Source organism: Ranitomeya imitator, chromosome 1, assembly GCF_032444005.1.
Source record: "Ranitomeya imitator isolate aRanImi1 chromosome 1, aRanImi1.pri, whole genome shotgun sequence".
NCBI classification, from domain to species: domain Eukaryota; kingdom Metazoa; phylum Chordata; class Amphibia; order Anura; family Dendrobatidae; genus Ranitomeya; species Ranitomeya imitator.
Window position 1 is genome coordinate 373,307,733 of NC_091282.1, and position 27,804 is coordinate 373,335,536.

Consider the following 27,804-nt stretch of genomic DNA (forward strand, 5'->3'; position numbering starts at 1 on the left):
TGAGCATAACTGTAGAGGCCTATGGGGAGTGCATTATACTATATAATTTTGGCGAATAGAGCTGTGTGAGGACTTATTTTTTGCGGGACGAGATATTTTTCAAAAATGAATTTGTTTTTGCATCCTAATATTCTGAGAGCTGTAACTTTTTTTATATTTTTGCCAAATGAACCATATTAAGGCTTCTTTTTTGTGGGATGGTTTGGCGTTTTAATTTATACTTTTTTTTTTACATATAACTTTTGGATTGCTTTTTATTCCCTTTTTGTGAGCCACTATTATGAAAAAGTGACATTTTTGGCATTTTTTTAAAATAATTTAATAGAATAAATAACTTGCCAGTTTTGCAGAACGGGTCATTTCAGACTCTGCGATACCAATTATGTGTACTTTTTATTTTTTTGGTATCACAATCGCTGTATTTTGAGTGGCGAAATGGATTTTAGTGATGTCTGAGCACTTTTTTTGTGTTTTATTTTACGTTTTATTCTACTTTTTTTACTTAGTCCCACTGTTAGACATGCATCATTTTTATTTTGATAATTGGTCTCGTACATTGCAGTACTCGTGTTCAGCAGTGTATGAGACTGTCAGCGTCTCACTGACACAGCCTGTAAGAGCCAGGTTATTAGTGGATCTCTTTAAGGCCACCGTACCCTGGGTTCATCACATGACCTCAGGGTACCATGGTAACCGTCGGGATCTGTGATTCTCATCACCAGAGTCCTATGGTTACTAAGGGGGTCTTGTGACCCCATTGCATCAAGTTAAATACCGCTGTCGTGATTGACAGCGGAATTTAAGGGGCTAATCGGCCCCGATCTGTCACAAAACTAGTAGTGGCCAATACCTCAGGGTGTCAGCTGTCATGAACAGCTGACACCTGTGTAAATCGCCACCACCAGGCACCACTATTCCATTATTCCCTATCGGCGTTTTAATGCGTATCTGCGGTCGTTAAGGGAGAAACGCTCTGTTTTTTTTTGGTGTTTACAAATGCTAACTAATGTAAAATACTGACAGTGTGAATGTGGCCTAATGGTTACTCCAGCACATACATGGTGATTTGTGTGCAGGAACACGGTCAACAATTTACCAGGATGATTTTGGCTAAGAGTCAGTGTCGTACAGTGTATGAAAAGGTGAAAATATCTAATCCTCCAAACTGGGGTGACTATCAGCGTCAAGGACTTAACTACACCTCTGTGACAGATCCCCTGTAATACTGATCTGTTAATGATTACATTTAATGTCTTCCATGTTCAGAAGCTGAGCATACATTAACCATGACATTGCTGAGAGTTTGGTACTCCGGTCTGCCTGGCAGAGAGAGCATCAGTTCATTACCTGCCTGACTTCGCAGGCTAGCTCTGTAGGGCCTCGAGATGGCTGCCTGGTTAAAGAATAATTTGGTTATTTGTGTTCCTCTCAATCTTTTCACAATAGCCTTCACTGTGGTATGGGATGCCATGTCTGAGTTTCCATGGCAACGTCTCCCCCAGATACGGGGGGGAGAAATATAATATAGTTGGCTTCTGGTCTCCATGACAACAAAGCCTGCGCTGATTAATTTCTCCTTTTAAGGCTGGGAGACAGGGCGATTGCTATGGGGGGGGGGGGGGGAAGGTATATTCAGTAGCAAGGTACTGTGCAGAACGATAGAGGTGATGAGGGAAAGCCCTAAACATGAGTGCAGTGTTAGTACATAGTCTCTAAAAACAGATGGTACCTAACACTCAACATATTTCCACATAAATAATAACACATGGAGCATCAAATTATAAAACGTGCACACACGGAGAAGTGACGTGTTTATTTGTTGCTTGAGCATCACACATTTTTTTACTTGGAGGGCATGCTAAAACACAACCCTGCCCCCACCACCCAACAGTCCGCATGAGGTCAGCGCACCCCTCCCTCCTCACCCAAATGCACAGATTTTTTTTGCCTCATAGATAATTTTTGTGTTTTACTGAATAGCTTCAGTAGGTGAACAAAGAAGAACAATGTAGTTATCCGAGTACAATATTACACTTGTACCACTAATCATACAAAGCTCTCAAAATGGTCACTCCAGAAGGCATCAAATTACTGGACCAACTGGCAACCTGGCACGTGTCATGTATTGTGCAATGAATGAATGAAGCAGGGCTATGAGAGCCAGCGCAGGAGCTGATGTCTGTTACAAGGGACTGATCAGATCCCATGATATATAAAAGAGCACATTAGCCACATGATTCGTATGCATCCACCTCACAGAAAGCCATTTCTTGGTCAAAAGACATCTCCCTTTTGTAACAGTCAAGAAATGGGTCTTGACGGACACGATAATGTATAATGCACCTGTATACTTTCTTTCCCCTAAATCATTTTTATTAGTGTAGGGCACATAAAAAAGGAATTTAAAAAATTACAAATAAAGAAATATATAAAAATGTACTGCATTCCAGTGCATCACAGTGCTGCTGTATTATTGCCCTAGTTGCACAGATTCTAATTTTACATTGTGACTATAATGTCTTCTAGGCCAGGTTCACATCAGCAACATTGCAGGTAAGAAGGCCAATGTTAGGACGTCCTGTGGCTCAAAAAAACAAATAAAATAAAAAATGGAGATACTCCACAATAGCAAAGTGCCTTGTGTTTTTACTAATTATATATATATATATTTATTTATTTATAAACGGGTATAAAAAGTCTACACACGTCTGTTAAAATGCCAGGTTTTTGTCTTGCGAAAAAAACTCATACCAGGAAGAATCAACATTTCCACCTTTACTGTCACCTATAATCTGTACAATTCAAATTTAAAAAAAAATTGATATTTTTTCAAGTGGAAAAAGTAAAATCAAAGAACTAAAATATTGTAGTTGCATAAATATGCACACCTTTATACTTATACTTTGTTGAAGTACCTTTTGAATTTATAACAGTATTCAGTATTATTGGGAAAGTCTATCCTCATGGCACATCTAGAGTTGGCAATATTTGTCCACTCTTCCTTGCAGTAGTGTCAAACTTATGAGGGCATCTCCTGTGTACATCACCCTCTTCAGGTCAACACACAGGTATTCAATTGGATTCAGATATGGGCTCTGATTGGGCCATTCCAAAACTTTGATCTTCTGGCAAAGCCAATCGTTTGTTGATTTGGAGGTATGCAATTTGTTGTGCTGAAAGGTGAAATTCCTCTTCATCTTCAGATTTTTAGCAGAGTCCTGAAGGTTTTGTTGCAAAATTGACTGATATTTGGAAGTGTTCATAATTCCCTCCAGCTTGACTAAAGCTCCAGTTTTGGCTACTAAAAACTGCCCCAGCGCAAAATGCTGCCTCCATGCTTCATTGTTGGTAGGGTGTTCTTTTGGTGATGCACAGTGTTGGCTTTGCACCAAAGATACCTTTTGGAATTATGGCCAAAATGTTCAACCTTAGTCTCCTTACACCATCGCACATATCCAACCATTCTTTTGACAGACTTGAAAAAGTCCAATGGAGATTAAACATTGCTGCATTTAATTATAAAGGATTTTATTCTATATTCTACTTGGTGAGCACTGTCTTCAAAAATCGAATTTGATGTAGGTTTTGACCAAACGTAATGAGCTTGGATGTTTTTCTTTGTAAGAAAAGGCTTCTCTCTTGTCACCCTACCCCACAGGTCAGATATATGAAGAATACAGGAGATTATCACATGAAGTGCTCAACCAGTGCTTGCCAAAAGTGTATGAGCTCCTTTAATGTTGTTGGCTTCTTGTCAGCCTCCTGGACCAATTTTCTTTTTGTCTTTTCATCAATTTTTGAGGGATGCCCAGCTATAGTTAATGTAAATGTTGTTCTAAATTTAAGCCACTACTTGATGACTGTCTTCACAATGTTCCATGGTTTACCTAATGCTTTGAAAATGTTTCTGTAACTGTCTCCTGACTGATAACTTTCAACAACATGATCCCTTTGTTATGTTATAAGCTGTTTACAGACTATGGCTTTTGCTGTAAAATGCAACTAAGAAAATGTGAGAAAATTTCTACTAGAACCACTTTATATTGGGATAATAAGAATTATTTTATATGATGGCAGCTGTGCATGGACTACACTTTAGCATGAGTTTAAATGTGGTTAATTCTGAACACAACCACATTCCCAATTAAAAGAGGGTGTTCACACTGATGCAACCACGTTATTTTTTTGTTATCTTTATTTTTTCCCTCAAAATGATATCAGTTTGCTTCTCAATGGATTTGTACAAATTATTGTGAGATTAAGGCTTCTTTTACACTTACTGTGCTTTTTGCGGTCTGTTATTGTGGGCCTTTTTTGCGGGCTGCATTGCTGCAATTTTCACGGTCTGCCGCAATAACGGACGGCAAAAAACTTGCGGATCGCTGTTTTCGGGTTTCCAATACCGCAAAAACCGTAGTCACGGTGCACTTTTCAATGATTTTCAATGGGGGCCGTATACGTAAGAAATCTATTGGGGCCACAAAAACAGACATATACATATATATATATATATATATATATATATATATATATTAATGCTGTTGGTACGACAGTTTTCAATAATAAATCATTCACATCTGCTCTACTCTGTTAGATTTGCTTAGAGAAGTAAAAGCAATTTTGTGTCAGTTTTGCAGATTATCCTCAATAAATATGTGGCAGTGTTGCATTTAAAAAAAAGGTAAAAAAAAAACAATTATTCATTATGCAATCAATAACAACCTTTAGAAATGAAATGAATATTTTATGAATGTCACATCACGCGGTGAGCTTACGTATAGTGATATCTAAAGCCATTGCAGCTTGATCACAAGTCCAGGTTTGCTTGATGATGTTAATATTCTTCGTAGCACATGTGCTATTGATACGGCCCCATGTAAGATGGTGATCGGGGCCTTTTCTGATAAGACTGGCCACAAAGTCTCAAGTGATTCACGTGGTTGGACAGTTAATTAGTCACAGTACAGAAAGGTCATGACATGATTTTGATCTTTGCTTGAAGAATCCTTTATGTTTTCCCATAATCCCTTGCAACAGTCGCCTTGCTCTTTTGGTCAAACTTTCTCTACGCCCTGGTGGCAAAAGAGTGGCTGTCTGCGGAGGGCGCTCTACTTCATCCTTTCGTAAACGAATCTGTCTGACAACCCCTTCAAGCAGCTCTTGAGTATTATGGTGAAGGGCAGCAGATGTCTCTGTGTACTTACAGCTTAACATGCCTGCCAGGGAGCGTCCCTCTGGAAGAGTACAAGAAAAATACAAAGTAAACAGCAGTATCATAGCAATAATGATACTTTGGACTACAGTACTAGAGAACAACAATAAAAAATCCATCGAAAGTTCTACATTTCAATCGTATGAGAAAAAAGTGAAGTAGGATATGAACACATTTGAGCTTAGAGCAAAACATCACCATCAGTTTCCTGGTGGTATTATGAGGATTAGGCTGGAGTCGCACTAAACGTATGAAAAATCGGTCCAAGTCTCCCTGCCAAGAGTCGCACGAGTGTAATGCGAGTGTCATGTGCGTACAATCCGATTTTTCACAAGTAGCATCCGATTTACATCCGAGTGCAGTGCGATTGCAATGTGATTTTAACATGAACTTTTACATACAGATATTCTCTGTCATTTACACATTGTTTTCAAAGGAAATATTAGTCAAAACACACACAGAAACACACACACACATATATATATATATATATACAGTACAGACCAAAAGTTTGGACACACCTTCTCAGCCGTACAGCCAGCTCTTCCCTCTCCTAGTGTATCCTCACCCACCCCCTGCAGACTGTGAGCCCTCGCGGGCAGGGTCCTCCCTCCTTATGTACTCGTGTGCCTTGTTATCTGCTCATGTTTAATGTATTTGTCTATATTTGCCCCGTATTCACATGTAAAGCGCCATGGAATAAATGGCGCTATAAAAATGTATAATAATAATAATAATAATTTAAAGATTTTTCTGTATTTTCATGACTATGAAAATTGTACATTCACACTGAAGGCATAAAAACTATGAATTAACACATGTGGAATTATATACTTAACAAAAAAGTGTGAAACAACTGAAAATATGTCTTATATTCTAGGTTCTTCAAAGTAGCCACCTTTTGCTTTGATGAATGCTTTGCACAATCTTGGCATTCTCTTGATGAGCAGTCCGAAAAATTGGGAAAACTTTGAAAGTGTCCCCAAGTGCAGTTGCAAAAACCATCAGGCGCTACAAAAAAATTGGCTCACATGAGGACCGCCCCAGGAAAGGAAGACCAAGAGTCACCTCTGCTTCTGAGGATAAGTTTATCCGAGTCACCAGTATCAGAAATCGCAGGTTAACAGCAGCTCAGATTAGAGACCAGGTCAATGCCACACAGAGTTCTAGCAGCAGACACATCTGTACAACAACTGTTAAGAGGAGACTTTGTGCAGCAGGCCTTCATGGTCAAATAGCTGCTAGGAAACCATTGCTAAGGACAGGCAACAAGCAGAAGAGACTTGTTTAGGCTAAAGAACAGAAGGAATGGACATTAGACCAGTGGAAATATGTGCTTTGGTCTGATGAGTACAAATTTGAGATCTTTGGTTCCAACCACCGTGTCTTTGTGCGATGCAGAAAACGAAAGGATGGACTCTACATGCCTGGTTCCCACCGTAAAGCATGGAGGAGGAGGTGTGATGGTGTGGGGGTGCTTTGCTGGTGACACTGTTGGGGATTTATTCAAAATTGAAGGCATACTGAACCAGCATGACTACCACAGCATCTTGCAGCGGCATGCTATTCCATCTGGTTTGCGTTTAGTTGGACCATCATTTATTTTTCAACAGGACAATGACCCCAAACACACCTCCAGGCTGTGTAAAGGCTATTTGACCAAGAAGGTCGTGTACAGTAAAATTACACTGACAGGTTAGAATAGAATAAAGGGAATAGATATATACACATAGAATACATACAGTGGGGAAAAAAAAACAATTATGCATGTTCTCCCACTTAAAAAGATGAGAGAGGCCTGTAATTGACATCATAGGTAGACCACAACTATGAGAGTCAAAATGAGAAAACAAATCCAGAAAATCACCTTGTCTGACTTGGCAAGATTTATTTTGCAAATTATGATGGAAAATAAGTACCGTATATACTCGAGTATAAGCCGACCCGAGTATAAGCCGACCCCCTAATTTTGCCACAAAAAACTGGGAAAACTTATTGACTCGAGTATAAGCCTAGGGTAGGAAATGCAGCAGCTACCGGTGAATTTCAAAAATAAAAATAGATGCTCCATACCGTTCATTATTGCCCCATAAGATGCTCCATATAAAGCTGTGCCACATATAATGCTGCATACTGTTCATTATTGCCCCATAAGATGCTCCATATAAAGCTGTGCCACATATAAAGCTCCATACCGTTCATTATTGCCCCATAGATGCTCCATATAAAGCTGTGCCCCACATATAATGCTCTGCACCGTTCATTATGGCCCCATAGATGCTCCATATAAAGCTGTGCCCCATATATAATGCTCTGCACCGTTCATTATGGCCCCATAGATGCTCCATATAAAGCTGTGCCCCATATATAATGCTCTGCACCGTTCATTATGGCCCCATAGATGCTCCATATAAAGCTGTGCCCTATATACAATGCTCTGCACCGTTCATTATGGCCCCATAGATGCTCCATATAAAGCTGTGCCATATAGAATGCTCTGCACCATTCATTATGGCCCCATAGATGCTCCATATAAATCTGTGCCATATATAATGCTGCTGCAATAAAAAAAAAAAATTACATACTCACCTCTCTTCGCTCAGGACGCCGGCGCTTTCAATATTTACCTGTTCCTCGTGCAGCTCCGTCTCCAGCACTGACGCTCAGAAGAGGGCGCGCACTGACTATGTCACCGCGCCCTCTGACCTGAGCGTCACAGCCAGAGGACGCTGGAGACAGAGCCGCACCGAAACAAGGAGCAGGTAAATATCGCGCAGCGCTGCGCTCCCCGTATACTTACCTACTGCTGGTGCGGTCCCTGCAGTCCCTGCTTCTTCCACCGCTGCATCTTCTTCCTGTATTGAGCGGTCACAGTTACCGATCATTACAGTAATGAATATGCGGCTCCACCTCTATGGGAGGTGGAGCCGCATATTCATTACTGTAATGAGCGGTACCATGTGACCGCTCAGTACAGGAAGAATCTGCAGCGCTGGAAGAAGCAGGGACTGCAGGGACCGTGCCAGCAGTAGGTAAGTAAAACTAGACAGTCCCCGCCCCCCTCACCTGCCGACCCCCGGGCATGACTCGAATATAAGCCGAGAGGGGGACTTTCAGCCCCAAAAATGGGCTGAAAATCTCGGCTTATACTCGAGTATATACGGTATTTGGTCACCTAAAAACATGCAAGATTTCTGGCTCTCACAGACCTGTAACTTCTCCTTCAAGAGGCTCCTCTGTCCTCCACTTATTACCTGTAGTAAGGGCACCTGTTTGACCTTGTTATCAGTTTAAAAGACACCTGTCCACAACCACAAACAGTCACACTCCAAACTTCACTATGGTGAAGACCAAAGAGCTGTCGAAGGACACCAGAAGCAAAATTGAAGCCCTGCACCATGCTGGGAAGACTGAATCTGCAATAGGCAAGCAGCTTGGCGTGATGAAATCAACTGTGGGAGCAATAATAAGAAAATGGTAGACATACAAGACCACTGATAATCTTCCTCGATCTGGGGTTCCACGCAAGATCTCACCCCGTGGGGTCAAAATGATCACAAGAACGGTGAGTAAAAATCCCAGAACCACACGGGGGGACCTAGTGAATGACCTGCATAGAGCTGGGACTACCGTAACAAAGGCTGCCATCAGTAATACACTCTGATGCCAGGGACTCAGATCCTGCAGCGCCAGACGTGTCCCCTGCTTAAGCCAGTACATATCCGGGCCCGTCTGAAGTTTGCTAGAGAGCATTTGGATTATCCAGAAGAGTATTGGGAGAATGTCATATGGTCTGATGAAACCAACATAGAACTGTTTGGTAGCAACAAAACTCATCGTGTTTGGAGGAGACCGAATGCTGAGTTGCATCCAAAGAACACCATACCTACTGTAAAGCATTGGGGTGGCAACATCATGCTTTGGGGCTGTTCCTCTGCAAAGGGACCAGGATGACTGATCCCTGTACATGAAAGAATGAATGGGGCCATGTATTGTGAGATTTTGAGTGCAAACCTCCTTCCATCAGCAAGGGCATTGAAGATAAAACGTGGATGAGTCTTTCAGCATGATAATGATCCCAAGCACACCGACAGGGCGACGAAGGAGTGGCTTCGTAAGAAGAATATGAAGGTCCTGGAGTGGCCTAGCAAGTCTCCATATCTCAAGCCCATAGAAAACCTTTGGAGGGAGTTGAAAGTCTGTGCTGCCCAGCGACGCACCCAAAACATCACTTCTCTAGAGGAGATCTGCATGAAGGAATGGGCCAACATATCACCAACAGTGTGTGCCAACCTTGTGAAGACTTACAAAAAACGTTTGACCTGTCATTGCCAACAAAGGATATATATCAAAATATTGAGATGAACTTTTATTAAATGACCAAATACTTATTTTCCACCATAATTTGCAAAATAAATCTTTCAAATTCAGACAAGGTGAATTTCTGGATTTGTTTTCTCATTTTGACTCTCATTGTTTTGTTCTACCCATGATGTCAATTACAGGCCCCTCATCTTTTTAAGTGGGAGAACTTGCACAATTGGTGGCTGACTAAATACTTTTTTCCCCACTGTAAATATATACATGTTAGTGACACACACATACACATATACATACACATACATACACCGTATGTATATATATTAGATAGATAGATAGATAGATAGATAGATAGATAGATAGATAGATAGATGAAAAGCTGGTAATTCATCTGCCGTGTTCTGTAAACTCACTGCAGGAGCCGAAAGGATGGAAGAGATGGATTACATACAGTAATTACATATAGAATAGGTAGATATATAGATGTCAGTGACCAATAGAATTAGTACAGTGTTTGTGCAGCATACTGTACATGTATTTAATTAACAAAAGATTATTTTTCTGGAAAAAATTGCATGGGCTACCATGCAATTTTCGTAACCAGCAGAGGGAAAGCTGACGGCTGGGGACTGATGTCTATAGCCTGGGAAGGGGGTAATACCCATGGAGCTTCCCAGGATATTAATATCAGCTCACAGCTGTATAATTAGCTTTTACTGGCTATTAAAATGGGGGACCATAAAAAAATGATGTAGGATTTCCCTATAATTTATAAGAAGTAAAGGCTATGCAGACAGCTGTGAGCTGATATTAATAGCCTAGGAAGGGGCCATGGATACTGCTACCCCCAGGCTAAAAACATCAGCTCTCAGCAGTCCCAGAAAAGGCGCATCTCTAAGATGAACCAGTTCTGGCACTTAGCCTCGCTCTTCACACTTGCCCTGTAGCGGTGGCAAGTGGGGTGATATTTGGGGGGTTGATGGCACCTTTGTATTGTCAGGTTACATCAAGCCCAGAGGTTAGTAATGGAGAAGTGTCAATAAGATGCCCCCATTACTAACCCCATAGTCACACAGACTCCGTTAATATTCTTAATTAAACCCTACTTATGACCTCGCCCATTCCCCCGATGCCCTCGTCATCTGCAAAAGAGGTACAAAAAACAAATAAACAGCAGTATTCCTCACCTTTCCGAAGAGATGCTTTTAATCCATTTCTCCCACGACGTCTTCAGCTCTGCTACATCTAGATTCAGGTGATTCTGAATACGGCGATACCAAATATGTGTATATTTGATTTTTTTTTTTTAATGTGGCAAAATAGGGGTGATTTGAACTTTTATATTTTTTTTTTATATTTTTAAAAACATTTTTTTTTTCTTTTGGCATGCTTTAATAGTCTCCATGGGAGACTAGAAGCTGTCATAACCTGATTGGCTCTGCTGCATGCAGGCGATGATCAGGTCGCCTATATGTAGCAGAATTACTCACTTGCTGTAAGCCACCGGGCGGCGCTCATAGCAATCCGGCAGTGACAACCATAGAGGTTTGCAGGAGACCTCTCTTTGTCATGTCAATCCATCGGTGACCCGCAATCATATGACGATGGTCACCAATTGGCAGATTTCCGGCGCGATTGCTGGAAGCGCATGTTAAATGCCACTATCAGAGTTTGACAGCGGCGTTTAACATGTTAACAGCTGCGGGTAGATCGCAATTCCACACGCAGCTGTTAGGGGCACATGACAGCTGTGCAGATCAGTGATGTTTATCAGATAGCATTTGGCCCAATGTTATACTATGGGGCAGTGTAGATCTGTGATGTTTATCAGATAGCATTCAGCCCAATGTTATACTATGGAGCAGTGCAGATCTGTGATGTTTATCAGATAGCACTAAGCCCAATGTTATACTATGGGGCAGTGCAGATCTGTGATGTTTATCAGATAGCACTCAGCCCAATGTTATACTATGGGGCAGTGCAGATCTGTGATGTGTATCAGATAGCACTCAGCCCAATGTTATACTATGGGGCAGTACAGATCTGTGATGTTTATCAGATAGCACTCGGCCCAATGTTATACTATGGAGCAGTGCAGATCTGTGATGTTTATCAGATAGCACTCAGCCCAATGTTATACTATGGGGCACTGCAGATCTGTGATGTTTATCAGATAGCACTCGGCCCAATGTTATACTATGGGGCAGTGCAGATCTGTGATGTGTATCAGATAGCACTCAGCCCAATGTTATACTATGGGGCAGTACAGATCTGTGATGTTCATCAGATAGCACTCAGCCCAATGTTATACTATGGAGCAGTGCAGATCTGTGATGTTTATCAGATAGCACTCAGCCCAATGTTATACTATGGGGCACTGCAGATCTGTGATGTTTATCAGATAGCACTCGGCCCAATGTTATACTATGGGGCAGTACAGATCTGGGATGCTTTATCAAATAGCACTCAGCCCAATATTATAGATGGTGGCCCGATTCTAACGCATCGGGTATTCTAGAATATGCATGTCCACGTAGTATATTGCTCAGCAACGTAGTATATTGCCCAGCCACGTAGTATATTGCCCAGCCACGTAGTATATTGCCCAGCCACGTAGTATATTACCCAGCTACGTAGTATATTGCCCAGCCACGTAGTGTATTGCCCAGCGACGTAGTATACTGCCCAGCCACGTAGTATATTGCCCAGCCACGTAGTATATTGCACAGTGATGTAGTATATTGTCCAGCCACGTAGTATATTGCCCAGCCATGTAGTATATTGCCCAGCCACGTAGTATATTGCCCAGCCACGTAGCATATTGCCCAGCCACGTAGTATATTGCCCAGCCACGTAGTATATTGCCCAGACACGTAGTGTATTGCCCAGTGACGTAGTATAATGCCCAGACACGTAGTATATTGCCCAGACACGTAGAATATTGCCCAGTTACGTAGTATATTGCCCAGCCACGTAGTATATTGCCCAGCCACGTAGCATATTGCCCAGCCACGTAGTATATTGCCCAGCCACGTAGTATATTGCCCAGACACGTAGTGTATTGCCCAGTGACGTAGTATAATGCCCAGACACGTAGTATATTGCCCAGACACGTAGTATATTGCCCAGCTACGTAGTATATTGCCCAGCGATGTAGTATATTGCCCAGTGACGTAGTATATTGCCCAACCACGTAGTATATTGCCCAGTGACGTAGTATATTGCCCAGTCACGTAGTATATTGCCCAGTCACGTAGTATATTGCCTAGTGATGTAGTATATTGCGCAGCCACGTAGTATATTGCCCAGTGACGTAGTATATTGCCCAGTGATGTAGTATACAGCACAGAGCCACGTAGTATATTGGCCAGACACATAGTATATTGCTCAGACACGTAATATATTGCCCAGTTACGTAGTATATTGCCCAGCCACGTAGTATATTGCCCAGCTACGTAGTATATTGCCCAGTGACGTAGTATATTGCCCAGTGACGTAGTATATTGCCCAGTGACGTAGTATATTGCCCAACCACGTAGTATATTGCCCAGTCACGTAGTATATTGCCCAGTCACGTAGTATATTGCCCAGTTACGTAGTATATTGCCTAGTGACGTAGTATATTGCCCAGTGACGTAGTATATTGCCCAGCCACGTAGTATATTGCTCAGCCACGTAGTATATTGCCCAGCCACGTAGTATATTGCCCAGCGACGTAGTATATTGCCCAGTGATGTAGTATACAGCACAGAGCCACGTAGTATATTGCAAAGCGAAGTAGTATACGGCACAGAGCCACGTAGTATATTGCACAGCGGCGTAGTATACAGCACAGAGCCACGTAGTATATTGGCCAGACACGTAATATATTGCCCAGTTACGTAGTATATTGCCCAGCTACGTAGTATATTGCCCAGCCAGGTTTATCACAGGTTAAAAAATAAAAAATAAACATATACTCACCTTTCCGAGGGCCCCTTGTAGTCCACGTCAGCTTCCGGCCCCAGGGTTGGTATGAGCGCAGGACCTGTGATGACGTTGCGGTTACACGACCGTGACGTCATGGCAGGTCTTTCTAGCGCAGGCGCGCAGGGCCTGTGAAGACGTCGCGGTCACATGACCGTGACGTCATGGCAGGTTCTTCTCACGCAGGCGCGCAGGGCCTGTGATGATGTCGCGGTCACATGACCGTGACGTCATGGCAGGTCCTTCTCCCATACCATCTTTGCCACCAGAACCTGCAACGGAAGATGGTGGCCGGCGCGAGCGGCTCAGCGGGCTACAGAGGGTGAGTATAGCAAGTTTTTTTTTTTTTTTTTTTATAATTTTTAACATTACATTTTTTTACTATTAATGCCGCATAGGCAGCGTCAATAGTAAAAAGTTGGGGACACACAGGGTTAATAGCGGCGGTAACGGAGTGCGTTACCCGCGGCATAACGCGGCCCGTTACCGCCGGCATTAACCCTGTGTTAGTGGTGACCGGAGGGGAGTATGCGGGCGACAGGCACTGACTGCGGGGAGTAAGGAGCGGCCATTTTCTTCCGGACTGTGCCCGTCACTGATTGGTCGCGGCAGCCATGACAGGCAGCTGGCGAGACCAATCAGCGAATGAATAACTGTGACAGACAGACAGACAGAAGGACAGACGGAAGTGACCCTTAGACAATTATATAGTAGATGGGGCAGTGCAGATTGGCGTTTTTTTTCCTCCTGCCGATTCGGCATGAGAAAACAATCGCAGCACGCTGTGAGTGGCTCTGCAATTCGGACCACCCAAACAATTCTACGAGTGCCAGTAAAACTTCGGACTGCACTAGGATGTCATTCAAGTGCAGTCCAACATTTGCAGACTCAGACAATGGAGAAGAAGGCGACAAGTTCTCCACACCTCTGCTCCGATTCTATTATGTGAGAGAATTAAATCACAGTAAGGGGACTCTCAGATCAGACTCTGACAGAGCTTGAGCCAAGTCATTAGCACAATCGGCCTGATTCTCAAACATGAGAGAACCTACTCTTGTGTGACCCCGGCCTAATGGTGATACCAGGACCTCAGCAATGCTGATTACCTAAATTAGATATGTTGCACACTTTTTCCCTGATTCATCCAAACAATTTCACCAGAATTCTGGCATAAATTGATTTGAAAAGTTGCAACATTTTGGAGCAATTCGAAGCTTTGCAAAAATTGTGCAAGTTTTTCATGCCAGTTTCTCTTTTCTCAGCTCTGCCAAAATTGGCAAAACTGGAGTGGGACATATGGGTGGGGCGGGGTATAGAGCAAAAAAAAACACGAAAAATACCACTTCAGTCTCTAACTGTAGTAAGATTTCTGGCACGGTGCATGGAGACACACGCCACTCATTAGATGTCCATGTTTCATGATTCAGATGTGTGCCTCTTCATGAATCAGGAGTGTCAGACTCCACCCCGGTGAGAAAAATCGACATTCTTGATGAATCGGGCATTTATTTTCTATTTCTCTCCAGACCTCAGTATATCATTACAATGTGCAAATATGAGTCAATTATTTCACTAAAGCAGAGATTGCTGAAGGTAGATGAAGTCCTCTCCATGGTGGTCGGGCACAGTGATTTTTCCCATATTCTTTGTCCTACCAACCAGCTCACCACACAGAGATATGATGAATTGAATTTGTATATGTACAAGCTTAAATACGATCTGCTATCAGAAACAAATGTTTTTTCTTAAGCCATTTGATGAACAAAAGGCAGTTACATAACAGCTTTTAGGATATAGTTACTAACGTCCTCCATGTGGGTTTCAACAGTAATGTATATGCTGTAGATGCCAGATTAACACACAACTGCTGAGCAGAAAGGAAAGAAATAACATTCTGTACCTTTCCGTACTGACAAGGGCTGACATGTCAGAAGTTTTATCGGTCTGGGGGAAAAGTGTTGAGTCCCCCAATAATCACTAACACCAAGGCACAGAAATGCTCAGGTGGGCCTTGTGCCCATCGGGTTGGGATTAACTCTACTCAGAGTTGAAAAAGGGATCATCTGCCACTTTGTGATTGTTGGAGTCTCAGCACCCAGACCCCCAGCCAGAGATGAAAACTTTCCATGGGAGAGAGGCAGGACGAAGGCACAGCTGTATGACCTCGGGTTAATGAAGCTGCACACACACCAGGGATTACGGATGCCACTTCCAAAGAAAGAGAATCTGTATGTCCAGAAGAAAGCAGTTTGGCACATACCATCCCGTGCAACAAAATCCTTTATTGTGGCATCATCATACCAACAGCAGGCAGATAAAATGGTGAAGCAAATACAGACGACGATCGTTTCACGCTCACATTGCGCTTCAACAGGTCATCGCCGGATTTTGTTGCACGGGACGGTATGTGCCAATCCACTTTCTTCTTTATGGACATAGAGATGAAAACTTTGTTTTTTCAAAGATTGGAAACCTTACAATACATATTAGACAAAACACAGCTGAACTCACTGATTTCGGGCTACCTGACTATGGCTAGAAGACGTTGGGGGAAAGGAGAATCAGGCATACTGAATTGGACCATGCCTGATACTTTGTACCCATTAGTGATAAGTCGCAGCCCATTGAAATAAACATAGACCCTCAGCTAGGTATATGGGAGAGACATGACAAATAACTGCAGGCTGAAAGAGCCAATAATTTTCTTTTTGTATGAGAAACATTACTCATTGATGAACTGCATCTACTGTAGCTCAAAAAGTTTAGGCTGGTCAAACTCTATAAAAAAATGCTTAACCTGTTACCTTTTATGTCTCAACTTTAAAGTGGACCCTTTTTCCTGCAGCTGATATGACATAGGCAAGACTTGGGCGTTAAATTGAAGCCGTGCTCGGCTTTTCGCACCAAACCTTCGCAATGTGGTAATGACATTACTTCAATAGGACCAACAAGGCTTGCGCTTCGTAGTCATATTTCCTGTCCCTTTATGAACGTTCACTACGTATCTTTGTGGCTTGAGGCTTATATGTCCATAAACAAAAAAAATGCCTACTTTTTTTATATTTTTTTTATATTTCATCACATTTTCAGGTTCTAGTAGTACACTGCAGAGTACTTTCTATACTATTTTTGGTGATTTTCGGTATTACCTTCCATGCTGACCTCTCTGGAGCGCGCCAGATCTCCTTTATTGCCAACAAGAATCACTGGAATGTGCCGATGTGGACGGGCAGTACGTAACCTTAGAAGAAGACCTGGTAGACGTTGGAAACTACCACGATCTGTCACGGAAAATACTAGAAGGAAGGCATCACCCATCTGTAGACAATTGTCTTGCATCCAGGTATGTGGTCCTGACTGAGAGATTAGGGTCACATTGAACAACATACAAATCTGTGTAATGCTAGGTATGGCACATGCTATGCACAATATCATCGTGTGGTCCATGAGCATTTAGTATAGGCTACGATAAGGGGAAGACTGAATACTGTTCTCCGGGATATTCTATGTATTACTGAAGACCAAGCACTTTACTGTCTTCCATGGGTAAGTGTGGTGATGAGAGTGTAATAACCAGTGCTATTAAAGAGGATGATACATACATGAATCTTTTCTACATAGTTATCTAAAGAAAAAATATATAGTCTTTTAGAGATTATTTGGTAATTATTCACCATTTTACACTATTAGCCAATAACATATCTCTAAACATTTGTCACTATTCTACTTTACATTTCTTGGGTAACCATGTAGCATTACAATGTGGTGTTAATCTTGCTACTCACCTGTTCCCAGATGTCATAAACCATCAGTGTGGTCTTCTCTCCATCCACTATTAGATTTCTCTCGTAGGTATCCTCTGTTGGCAACAAAATTATACATTGATCACCATTGATTCTAGCATAAAAGTCAACCCTCTCCCAGCCCAAACTACAACACTCTTTAAAAAAAAAAGTTACCTGGATGTTCAGACTCATGGGGGAAAGTATCCTGTGTACCTCCAAATATGCCAGCAAGCGTAGTCTTTCCTACTCCACTGTCACCAAGCAACATCACTTTGAAGACACCAGACTCGGGGTTACTGTCAGAAGACCTCACAGAGTCAGAGGACCCAGAATGGACACTTGGCCAGTCCAGCTCATCTACAGCTTGGGCACGCCTCAGCTGATGCTTGTAAGGCAAAGGCATACTACCCCTCCGGCGTGAGTCAGCTGGAAGAGGAAGACTTCCTCTGTGTTGCCGCAGACCCCCCAGTTTTTCTATTTTGTTTAGGGTCATGTCAATATCTAGGACAAGAGAAATCATCAATGATCAACTAAATTTCAAACATGACAGTAAAGAGGCTATTAAAAATTAAAGGTTGTAGCACATGGAAGAGACCAAATAGCTTTTAGAAATATACATTTGCTTATATTTCCAAAACTGAAAATATAGGGAGGCAACTGCTTCAGTAATGCATTCTTGTCATCTAAATGCAATTACAACTACCTTCCAAGGCTGAAATCGCGCCTGCATCCTAGAAATGATAAGTAAGATTTGCAAATTGATGTGAAGTGCAATTGGTCCATGAAATAAGCGCTCACTGGTCTAGTGCTCCTCTTCTGTATTATGTGACCTTAAGTACTGTTTCAACACATGTTAATACGGTAATTACTTAAGAAATAAGCTGCCAAATTGTGTGCAATATTTAAGGATGTAAAGGCGCCTTTTAACAGATTTTCTGGGAACAATGTTTTTCACCCCATCAACCAGAGCTTGGTTAAGCTCTTAATGACTAAGCCAATTTTGACCTTAATGACCAAGCTAAATTTTACAATTCTGACCACTGTTACTGTAATGTGGTAATAACTTTGGAACGCTTCAACGTAGCCCACTGATTCTGAGAATGTTTTTTCGTGACATATTGGACTTCATAACAGTGATAAAATGTCTTCAATACGGCTTGCGTTTGTTTGTGAAAAAAGACAGAAATTTGGCAAAATTGTGGAAAATTTAGCAATTTTCAAACTTTTAATTTTTATGCCCTTAAATCAGAGAGTTATGTCACACAAAAAAGTTACTAAATAACATTTCCCACATGTCTACTTTACATCAGCACAATTTTTTATTTTTTTTCTTTGTTAGAAAGTTAGAAGGGGGTTGACCAGTGATTTCTAATTTTTCCAACAAAATTTACAAAACTATCCTTTTATTAAAGGGAACCTGTCACCCCGTTTTTTGAGATTGAGATATAAATACTGTTAAATAGGGCCTGCGCTGTGCGTTACTATAGTGTATGTAGTGTACCCTGATTCCCCACCTACGCTGCGCAATACATTACCAAAGTCGCCGTTTTCGCCTGTCAATCAGGCTGGTCAGGTCGGGTGGGCGTGTTCACAGCGCTGTTTCTTCCTCAGCTTTACGTTGGTGGCGTAGTGGTAGATGCAAACTCGGCTTTGGGAAAATGGCCGCCGCGATCTCTTGTGCGCACGCGCGGCATCCCGCGGCCATTTTCCTGAAGCCCCGTGCAGCAGAGCACTCCATCTGCGCATGCGCGGCCCCATGAAGATGGCCGCCCCCACCGATGACAGGGGGTGATAGCGCAGATCGCGCGCTCCTTCTTCACGTGCCCACAGTGGATTAGTCACCTCAACGTGCAGACACCACTACGCCACCAACGTAAAGCTGAGGAAGAAACAGCGCTGTGAACACGCCCACCCGACCTGACCAGCCTGATTGACAGGCGAAAACGGCGACTTTGGTAATGTATTGCGCAGCGTAGGTGGGGAATCAGGGTACACTACATACACTATAGTAACGCACAGCGCAGGCCCTATTTAACAGTATTTATATCTCAATCTCAAAAAACGGGGGTGACAGGTTCCCTTTAAGGACCACATCACATTTGAAGTGACTTTGGGGGGTCTATATGGTAGAATGGTGTCACTTTGGGGTATTTTCTAAAAACTGCACCCCTCAAGGTGCTCATAACCACATTCAAGAAGTTTATTACCCTTCAGGTGCTTCACAGGAACTGGAGCAATGTGGATTGAAAAATTATTTTTTTTCAGAATTTTTTTTACTTTAGACCCAATTTTTTTTATTTTGACAAGGGTAACTGGAAAAAATGGACCACAAAATTTGTTTTGCAAATTCTCCTAAATACGCCGATACCTTATTTATGGTGGAAATCTACTGTTTGGGCACACGGCAGGGCTCGGAAGGGGAGGAGCGCCATTTGACTTTTTGAATGTAAAATTTGCTAGAATAATTAGTGGACGCCATGTTGTGTTTAGAGAGCCCCTGATGTGCCTAAACAGTGGAAACCCGCACAAGTGGCCTCATTTTGGAGACCACACCCTTCAAGGATTTTATCCAGATGTATAGTGAGCATTTTGAACCCATAGCTACGTCACATAATTTTATAACATTAAGTTTTCATATTGACTATGTCGTCATTAGTGTTGAGCGCAAGTGCCCAAAACTCCGGTTAGCATCAGGTGCTCAGATATGCACCGAATATCGCGGTTGCTTGAGTGACATGATCATGGTCTAGCATGTTTTGCGGCTGTTAGACACCCAAAAAAAACACCTGGATCCGCAATACTCTGTGCATACCCGAGCACCCGATGCAAACTTTTTTCTTTTGATCACTGTGAAAGGAACCAATAGCAAAAATGTTCTATTGTTAGAGGGTACAGGCGGGCAGATCTCAGTCAGATTTTTTTTCCAGGAAGATGAAGCTGGGCCGGGGGACAGATCAGGAGGGTCTGGGGATGGTGGAGGTAGCGGGGGCATCATTTGTCTCTCCTGATATGTATATCATGTCAGAAGAGAAAGAAATCATTGTAACACCGGGCACACTTTATTTTTATTTGTGATCGCTGTTATTCATTGAATAACGGTGGTCACGTGATTGGGGATAGAAAAATCTGGCCCTGATCATGTATCTGAGACCCCGAAAACTTTTCGACTCTGGGGGAGGGCGCTACAGCCTTATTTCCTGATTGCAAAAACGGCGATGTACCCCTTAGAGGCCACAGTTTTAATCGGCATCGGCAGTCGTTAAGGAGTTAAAATAACTCTCCCCTGGCCCAGCGCTGCCTCTGATTGTATATTGGCTACAGCGATAACGACATGTCTACACTGTACATCATTGCTGCAGCCAATCACTAAGCTCAGACATTGGCTGCAGTGGTGATGTACACTGGAGTCACATTTGCAACATGTAAACAACCACTGGAGCAGCAGAGATGCAGGAGAGGAGAGGGAGGAATGTGAGCAACAGCTTTTTTTTTTTTATTTTAACTAAATGTCAGCCAATGAGGTAAAAACATTATTCTCTGAAAACCCTTTTATTGGTCTCTATAATAAACTTAGAACAATGCAGTGACCATCATTATATACCTTTATTCACCCAAAATAATAATAATAATAATAATAATCTTTATTTATATAGCGCCAACATATTCCGCAGCGCTTTACAGTTTAACAGTTTCAAACACAACAGTCATAGGTAACAATGTTAACAATACAGTAATAAAGCAAAATAAGACGACCCTGCTCGTGAGAGCTTACAATCTACAATGAGGTGGGGGAGATACAAAGTACAGGTGTGTATTTACAATAAGGTTTAGAACCTGAAAATAAATCACTCCAAAGTGGCGAGCCCTAGATATCTCCTTTCAGTCTAATTTTCTATTCACTACCGGTTATGATACACTGCTCAGAAAAATAAAGGGAACACAAACAACAGACTATAACTCCAATAAACCAAACTTCTGTAAAATCAAACTGTCCAACAAGGAAGCAACACTGTTTGACAATCAATTTCACATACTGTTGTGCAAATGGAGTAGACAACAGATGGAAATTATTGCCAATTATCAAGACACCCTCTATAAAGGAGTGGTTCTGCAGGTGGGGATCACAGACCACATCTCAGTACCAATGCTTTCTGGGTGATGTTTTGGTCACTTTTGAATGTTTGTGCTTTCACACTCGTGGTAGCATGAGATGGATTCTACAACCCACACAAGTGGCTCAGGTAGTGCAGCTCATCCAGGATGGCACATCGATGCGAGCTGTTGCAAGAAGGTTTGCTGTGTCTGTCAGCATAGTGTCCAGAGGCTGAAGGCGCTACCAGGAGACAGGCCAGTACACCAGGAGACGTGGAGGGGGCAGTACGAGGGCAACAACCCAGCAGCAGGACCGCTATCTCCGCCTTTGTGCAAGGAGGAACAGGAGGAGCACTGCCAGAGCCCTGCAAAATGACCTCCAGCAGGCCACAAATGTGCATGTGTCTGCACAAACGGTTAGAAACTGACTCCATGAGGATGGTCTGAGGGCCCGACATCCACAGATGGGGGTTGTACTCACAGCCCAACACTGTGCAGGACGCTTGTCATTTGCCACAGAACACCGGGATTGGCAAATTCGCCACTGGCGCCCTGTGCTCTTCACAGATGAAAGCAGGTTCACACTGAGCACATGCGATAGATGTGAGAGTCTGAAGATGCCGTGGAGAGTGATCTGCTGCCTGCAACATCCTTCAGCATGACTGGTTTGGCAGTGGGTCAGTAATGGTTTGGGGTGGAATTTCTTTGTAGGACCGCACAGCCCTCCATGTGCTCACCAGAGGTAGCCTGACTGCCATTAGGTACCGAGATGAGATCCTCAGACCCCTTGTGAGACCATATGCTGGTGGGGTTGGCCCTGAGTTCCTCCTAATGTAGGACAATGCCAGTCCTCATGTGGCTGGAGTGTGTCAGTAGTTCCTCCAAGATGAAGGCATTGAAGCTATGGACTGGCCCGCCCGTTCCCCAGACCTGAATCCGATTGAGCACATCTGGGACATCATGTCTCACTCCATCCACCAACGTCACGTTGCACCACAGACTGTCCAGGAGTTGGTGGATGCTTTAGTTGAGGTCTGGGAGGAGATCCCTTAGGAGACCATCCGCCACATCAGGAGCATGCCCAGGTGTTGTAGGGAGGTCATGCAGGCATGTGGAGGCCACACACACTAATGAGCATCATTTCCTTGTAATGGGGTATTTCCACTGAAGTTGGATCAGCCTGTAATTTGATTTTCCACTTTGATTTTGAGTATCATTCCAAATCCAGACTTCCATGGGATATTCATTTTGACTTACATTGATAATTGTTATATTTTATTATTCTGAACACTTTCCACTATGCAATGAATACAAATTTGCAACTGGAATATATCATTCAGATATCTAGGATGTGGTATTTTAGTGTTCCCTTTATTTTTTTGAGCAGTGTATATTCAGGTCTTTGCCTGCATAAAGACATACCCGGGGGATTTCAGTTTAGGGTAGGTAAGCCACTGAACAATGGCAGGAATAATGCATACTCAGAAAGGAGTGAAGGAAGTTCTACCACCTGTAGTGCTGGCAGAATGCTAGTGACAGTAAGACTCAAAAACGGTGGATGGCAAGCTGCAGAGCATGAGTATTGGGACATATTCTGAACATTAAAGACCGGCATGTCCACCAAAAACAGTTTTAATTTGTTGTAGGTGATGAGGGCAACAATACAAGCCTTAACTTTGATTTTAAGTGACATTGCAGGTCTGCTCAAAGGGCAGCACGGTGGCTCAGTGGTTAGCACTGCAGCGACAGGGGTCCTGAGTTTGAATCCTACCAAGGACAACAAGGAGTTTGTATGTTCTACCTGTATTTGAGGCTTCCTCCCAAGCTACAATACATACTGATAGAGAATTTAGATTGTGAGCCCCAGTGGGGAAAGTGACAATGTCTGTAAAGCGCAGCAGAAATGTCTGGTGCTGTATGAGTGAGTGAAGGATGACGCAGACATTCCCTGGCGACTGCAGATCATGGTATCAGAGATTAGACAATATCGATTGCACCATAGATGTAAATCATTAAAAAGACGCATCCAGTACATTAGAGAGGATCCAAAAGTTACCTAGTAATAGATTTTCCCTAAAACCATTGGAAGCGTTTGCAATTTTTTAATTGACGAACCCATTGCACGTCACACTTCTCCCACTATTACCTTGCCAGCGTCTCAGAATTATATAATGACACTTCTGCCTTCTTTCTAATCCAGGATCATCTCCGATCAGTATCCAGGACAAGCAGAGATTACCCCACACAAGTCTAAAAGAAGTACAGTCATTTTATTTCTGGGTTGCGTCTCCCTTGTTGAAAAACGTATTTTTTTCCCAATTCTACAGGTTGCTTTGCTGAACATTAGCACATAACTTCGATCTAGAAGGCTGACTTCTCTACATCAGGAAACCTACAGGAAAATATTACTAGAAAACTACTTATAATGTAACAAATCATCATAGCTATTTTTTCATCATCATCACTACTGAAGAACGTGTCTTATTTTCCTTCAACACTATCAGCATAAGGTTGGGCACATGCCAAGGCAACGTGCTCAGGGCATGTGACAGCTCTCTGCAGCATTGCCATAGTGGAAGCACCTGGCTTTCCAATGTGGCTCTAGTAGTCCAGGTGGCCCAGACCAGTGGCTTCTCCTCTGTCCATCCAGCCCGGATTGTGGCCAGACTCCTGGACTACCCGCGCCTTGCCTCATCTGTCAAAGATCTGACACATAGGAAGAGGCTACACAAATGGGTTCTTCAGGAAGCCCTGGAGATCACTTATGACCCTGGCTGGTCAGTAACACCTGAAGATGGATCTTACAGTTCTCCATGGTATTTCCATAATCTGCAGACTTATTTAACTCTCTACATTCCTGACAGATGTCATTTTAATATTAGCATCTAACTATACAGTGACTGATACATTCCCTTCTGCAGTCACCATGGCTCAGAACATGACACTGGTATTTTTAAGGCAGGTTCCAATCTCCATATATGCCAGCCTTGCTAAGCCAATGACATTACAGAACAGGGGCCAGCTGCGCTGGGAAGACATGCTGCTGAAGAAGATGGAGAAGTCAATTTTGTTATTGACCCCCTGGCCAGACAGGTAATGAGAGGGATTCTCCACATAGACCAGGACCTGGAGCTGCTGGTAACCCCTTCTCTCCCAGGTTCTTGACCAGACAGGTAATGATAGGGATCCTCTACATAGACCATCACTAGGAGCTGCTGGTAACCCCTTCTCTCCCAGGTTCTTGGTCAGACAGGTAATGATAGGGATCTGCCACATAGACCATCACCAGGAGCTGCTGGTAACCCCTTCTCTCCCAGGTTATTGGCCAGACAGGTAATGATAGGGATCCTCTACGTAGACCATCACCAGGAGCTGCTGGTAACCCCTTCTCTCCCAGGTTCTTGACCAGACAGGTAATGATAGGGATCCTCTACATAGACCATCACCAGGAGCTGCTGGTAACCCCTTCTCTCCCAGGTTCTTGACCAGACAGGTAATGAGAGGGATTCTCCACATAGACCATCACCAGGAGATGCTGGTAACCCCTTCTCTCCCAGGTTCTTGACCAGACAGGTAATGATAGGGATCCTCTACATAGACCATCACCAGGAGCAGCTGGTAACCCCTTCTCTCCCAGGTTGTTGGTCAGACAGGTAATGATAAGGATCCTCCACATAGACCATCACCAGGAGATGCTGGTAACCCCTTCTCTCCCAGGTTCTTGGTCAGACAGGTAATGATAGGGAAATGCCACATAGACCATCACCAGGAGATGCTGGTAACCCCTTCTCTCCCAGGTTATTGGCCAGACAGGTAATGAGAGGGATTCTCCACGTAGACCAGCACCAGGAGCTGCTGGTAACCCCTTCTCTCCCAGGTTCTTGACCAGACAGGTAATGATAGGGATCCTCTACATAGACCATCACCAGGAGCTGCTGGTAACCCCTTCTCTCCCAGGTTCTTGGTCAGACAGGTAATGATAGGGATCTGCCACATAGACGAGCACCAGGAGCTGCTGGCAACCCCTTCTCTCCCAGGTTCTTGACCAGACAGGTAATGATAGGGATCCTCTACATAGACCATCACCAGGAGATGCTGGTAACCCCTTCTCTCCAGGTTCTTGGTCAGACAGGTAATGAGAGGGATTCTCCACATAGACCAGCACCAGGAGCTGCTGGCAACCCCTTCTCTCCCAGGTTCTTGACCAGACAGGTAATGATAGGGATCCTGTACATAGACCATCACCAGGAGATGCTGGTAACCCCTTCTCTCCAGGTTCTTGGTCAGACAGGTAATGAGAGGGATTCTCCACATAGACCAGCACCAGGAGCTGCTGGCAACCCCTTCTCTCCCAGGTTCTTGACCAGACAGGTAATGATAGGGATCCTCTACATAGACCATCACCAGGAGCTGCTGGTAACCCCTTCTCTCCCAGGTTCTTGGTCAGACAGGTAATGATAGGGATCTGCCACATAGACGAGCACCAGGAGCTGCTGGCAACCCCTTCTCTCCCAGGTTCTTGACCAGACAGGTAATGATAGGGATCCTCTACATAGACCATCACCAGGAGATGCTGGTAACCCCTTCTCTCCAGGTTCTTGGTCAGACAGGTAATGAGAGGGATTCTCCACATAGACCAGCACCAGGAGCTGCTGGCAACCCCTTCTCTCCCAGGTTCTTGACCAGACAGGTAATGATAGGGATCCTGTACATAGACCATCACCAGGAGATGCTGGTAACCCCTTCTCTCCAGGTTCTTGGTCAGACAGGTAATGAGAGGGATTCTCCACATAGACCAGCACCAGGAGCTGCTGGCAACCCCTTCTCTCCCAGGTTCTTGACCAGACAGGTAATGATAAGGATCCTCTACATAGAACATCACCAGGAGCTGCTGGTAACCCCTTCTCTCCCAGGTTCTTGGTCAGACAGGTAATGATAGGGATCCTCTACATAGAACATCACCAGGAGCTGCTGGTAACCCCTTCTCTCCCAGGTTGTTGGTCAGATAGGTAATGATAAGGATCCTCCACATAGACCAGGACCTGGAGCTGCTGGTAACCCCTTCTCTCCCAGGTTCTTGACCAGACAGGTAATGATAGGGATCCTCTACATAGACCATCACTAGGAGCTGCTGGTAACCCCTTCTCTCCCAGGTTCTTGGTCAGACAGGTAATGATAGGGATCTGCCACATAGACCATCACCAGGAGCTGCTGGTAACCCCTTCTCTCCCAGGTTATTGGCCAGACAGGTAATGAGAGGGATTCTCCACATAGACCAGCACCAGGAGCTGCTGGTAACCCCTTCTCTCCCAGGTTCTTGACCAGACAGGTAATGATAGGGATCCTCTACATAGACCATCACCAGGAGCTGCTGGTAACCCCTTCTCTCCCAGGTTCTTGACCAGACAGGTAATGATAGGGATCCTCTACATAGACCATCACCAGGAGATGCTGGTAACCCCTTCTCTCCCAGGTTCTTGACCAGACAGGTAATGATAGGGATCCTCTACATAGACCATCACCAGGAGCAGCTGGTAACCCCTTCTCTCCCAGGTTGTTGGTCAGACAGGTAATGATAAGGATCCTCCACATAGACCATCACCAGGAGATGCTGGTAACCCCTTCTCTCCCAGGTTCTTGGTCAGACAGGTAATGATAGGGAAATGCCACATAGACCATCACCAGGAGATGCTGGTAACCCCTTCTCTCCCAGGTTATTGGCCAGACAGGTAATGAGAGGGATTCTCCACGTAGACCAGCACCAGGAGCTGCTGGTAACCCCTTCTCTCCCAGGTTCTTGACCAGACAGGTAATGATAGGGATCCTCTACATAGACCATCACCAGGAGCTGCTGGTAACCCCTTCTCTCCCAGGTTCTTGACCAGACAGGTAATGAGAGGGATTCTCCACATAGACCATCACCAGGAGATGCTGGTAACCCCTTCTCTCCCAGGTTCTTGACCAGACAGGTAATGATAGGGATCCTCTACATAGACCATCACCAGGAGCTGCTGGTAACCCCTTCTCTCCCAGGTTGTTGGTCAGATAGGTAATGATAAGGATCCTCCACATAGACCATCACCAGGAGATGCTGGTAACCCCTTCTCTCCCATGTTGTTGGTCAGATAGGTAATGATAAGGATCCTCCACATAGACCACCACCAGGAGCTGCTGGTAACCCCTTCTCTCCCAGGCATGCAGACCCTGCTATCTACAAACAAACGTTTGCAGAAACTTAAGTATTGCGATCAGATCTGCTCTGAAATCATGTATATCAGTATAGTGCCCATCATTTCAGAAGCTCAGAATGACACACCAGCGCCATGCCCTCATTGTACTGATAAACTGTCACCTACCTGTATGTCCCCTGGCTCTGACACCTGTCTGTTAGTCCCTGTCTTCTGCCTTGGTCCTGTGTGTGGCAGGTGC

At 43.7% G+C, this 27,804-nt stretch overlaps 1 protein-coding gene across 1 annotated transcript; it reads right to left on the reverse strand.

The window, feature by feature from the left end:
* Positions 1 to 4,532: 4,532 nt before the first annotated feature.
* On the reverse strand, positions 4,533 to 27,804 carry REM2 (RRAD and GEM like GTPase 2). Its single transcript, XM_069745456.1, has 5 exons — positions 27,732 to 27,804; positions 17,458 to 17,784; positions 17,284 to 17,357; positions 16,648 to 16,855; positions 4,533 to 5,234 (listed from the first exon to the last, which is right to left on the reverse strand). The coding sequence occupies exons 2-5, from the start codon at positions 17,774 to 17,776 to the stop codon at positions 4,957 to 4,959; spliced, it is 879 nt and encodes a 292-aa protein (XP_069601557.1). The 5' UTR covers positions 17,777 to 17,784; positions 27,732 to 27,804; the 3' UTR covers positions 4,533 to 4,956.